At 53.5% G+C, this 2440-nt stretch overlaps 1 protein-coding gene across 1 annotated transcript; it reads right to left on the bottom strand.

Annotated features, from left to right (window-relative positions):
• Window positions 1-143: 143 nt before the first annotated feature.
• Window positions 144-1764, bottom strand: LOC104280843 (calcium/calmodulin-dependent protein kinase type II subunit alpha-like). Its single transcript, XM_009878623.1, has 3 exons — window positions 1687-1764; window positions 760-854; window positions 144-393 (listed from the first exon to the last, which is right to left on the bottom strand). The coding sequence occupies exons 2-3, from the start codon at window positions 848-850 to the stop codon at window positions 161-163; spliced, it is 324 nt and encodes a 107-aa protein (XP_009876925.1). The 5' UTR covers window positions 851-854; window positions 1687-1764; the 3' UTR covers window positions 144-160.
• Window positions 1765-2440: the final 676 nt, after the last annotated feature.

The raw sequence follows: 2440 nt of genomic DNA on the forward strand, positions 1-2440 counted from the left end.
GGGCAGGACCGCTCGTCAGCTGTGCAAAAGCAGACCAGGAGTTTACTTGGACCATCCCTTTGACGCAGCGCCCCTCTCCCCATCACGGACTCTCACTTTGGAGCCCTCACCCTCCCCTCCCTGTGTCCCCCCAGGCCTCATCCCCGGATCCTCACAGGGCTTACTGCGGTAGGACAGAGGGTGCCCCAGATCTGTGGAAGTGGACGATTTGCCATTTGCCATCCCGGCGGTGCCAGATGCGGGTCTCTTCGGACTGCGCGGTGCGGGGGATCCCTCCCGCGTCCACGTACTGCGTGATGCGGATGTAGGCGATGCAGGCGGACTCATCTCCCATCAGGTGGATGTGGGGGTTCAGGATCGTCGTGTGCACGGGCTTGCTGTTCCGGGACCACACTGAGGAGGGGACAAGTACAAGTGGCTTTAGGCAGGAGAAGGAAGTTGGGTGGCTCTTGCCCAGCCATGTGGGAAGGGGAGGTGCTCGCATTAGGCTATCTGCTCAGAAGGGATGAGTAAAAGCTGCACGGGTGGGTTCAGGTTCTGCCTAGAAAGCAGCTAACCAAACAACTCATCTGCATGCAGCCCAGACCCAGATAACCTAACAGGCTTGATTCACCTCCTGCTGGGATCTCCAAGATCAGCCAGAGGTGCTCCCAAAGCCACCCTTACCCTCCTCTCTCCAACAAGCTGGTGGAGGTCAAGACACAGCCGGGCCCATGGGAGGTTGGGAGGGGTCCCTCAGGAGGCAAGGGGGCTGCTTACGGTTTTCAAAGTAGAATCGGTGGAAATCCAGGCCTTCCACAAGGTTGCCCAGAGCCTCGGGCTCAAAGGCAGTCATCCCAGGGTCACACATCTTCCTGGGGAGGCGAGAAGGGGAGAGAAAATGCAGGGGTTATCTCACTGCTTCTGGCATGAGAGCAGGCAAAAACCAAACAGCTCGTGATTGGGGTGACTCCCTCAGCCTGCGACTGAGGAGCCTCTGCACTAGCAAGTAATTCAAGCAGAAATCTGACCTCGTCCCCACACTGTGAATGAAGCCCACCCCACCTTGCTTCCAGCCCACTGACTGTAGCCGGGACTCCAGCGAGACAGGCTGAATTCTCCATCAGTCACTATCTCCAATTAAACCTCCAAAAACACCACCGTCTTCTTTGTAAGAAAGAAAAACAGCAGGTCAAAACTTGTATTCTCTGCTCTGTATCAAAACATCCCTGCTGTGATTTTCTGGGGCAATGATGAAGACCTGCACTCGCTCAGGCACACTAATTAAATAGGCCCTGGACACAGAAGAGGTGTACTCTGAAGAACATCAGCTCAGTGAGTAGAAAGCAGTTACGCTTCCAAGCAGCCTGCAGCAATCTGGATATAACGGATACTATGGATAAAATGTTGTTTCTTCCACCACAAACCATGTTTACAGTTATTCATCTTTCTGCAAACCAGAAAATGGGTTCATCCATGATAAGGAGACCAGAGAGCTTTGGTCAGCTTAGTGTGAGAGAAGCATCAGGTTTGGAAACGATGCTCTCTGTTTCTCTGGGATGGTCTCCGTGCCCCACCACCACGTCAAGCTGGTCGCCCTCCCCTGGGCAGCAATAAAACCTCCTTGCCCACCTTGTCATGGTGAGAGCACACGCTCCGGGAGGCTGAGCCCCCACCCCAGCCCAAACCCACGCTGGGCACACTCACGTGTAGGACTCAAAGTCGCCATTGCTTATTGCTTCGATAAGCTGCTCTGTGACTTTAATGATTTCTTGCTTCCGTACTGTTGGTTTAAAGAGAAAAAGAAAATAAAAGGAGAAAAACAAACTAGAAGTGCTGGTGTTGAAATATTGGTGAGGCAGGGTTTGATCATTAGAAAGAGACCAGAGGACATTGAGGGACACTGGAAACTGCCCAGGGAAAACGCAGGAGAGCGACTTGGGAGAGAGATGTGGGGGAAGGCTCTTCACCCCCCAAGAAGAAAGACCTCCAAAATCAGAGCAAAACTGAAAAACCCTGTATTATCATAAAGAGCAAAATGATAAATCACTGGGTGGTGAGCTGCCCTTGGACTACAAGTTGGCATAGGCTGGTCTTGGCTGCAAAGCCTTGCCAAGCTGGGACCTTCTACCCCATGAACTCATGGCAGGGACCAGCTGGACAAAGGATGCTCTCACCTCCCTCTGAGATGGAGGGAGAAGGTCTCAGCTGGGAGTAGGACAGGTGGGTGACGTGGGCAGCCACCTCGGGAGACACAAGGAGAGACCCTGTGAAGGTCACAGCACCATGGGGCTGCTGCCAGGGACCCCTGGCGCTGCTGGCTCAGCTGGGAAGGGACTGGGCTTGAAGAGTGGGTTTGGTTCCTTGGGATGCAGGAGGAGCTGTCAGAGGTATCCCCAGGCTTATTAAGGTGGCTCTGCTTCAAATGCAAATAGACATCCTCCTTGACTTTTTTTTTTTT

The sequence above is a fragment of the Apaloderma vittatum genome, unplaced genomic scaffold (genome assembly GCF_000703405.1).
Source record: "Apaloderma vittatum isolate BGI_N311 unplaced genomic scaffold, ASM70340v1 scaffold26501, whole genome shotgun sequence".
NCBI lineage: Eukaryota > Metazoa > Chordata > Aves > Trogoniformes > Trogonidae > Apaloderma > Apaloderma vittatum.

Excerpts from the sequence above, each read along its gene's own strand:
- LOC104280843 (XM_009878623.1), bottom strand. The coding sequence starts at position 850 with ATGTGTGACCCTGGGATGACTGCCTTTGAGCCCGAGGCTCTGGGCAAC. Across the intron at positions 394-759 it reads CCGATTCTACTTTGAAAACC|TGTGGTCCCGGAACAGCAAG; the intron begins GTAAGCAGCCCC and ends TCCCCTCCTCAG.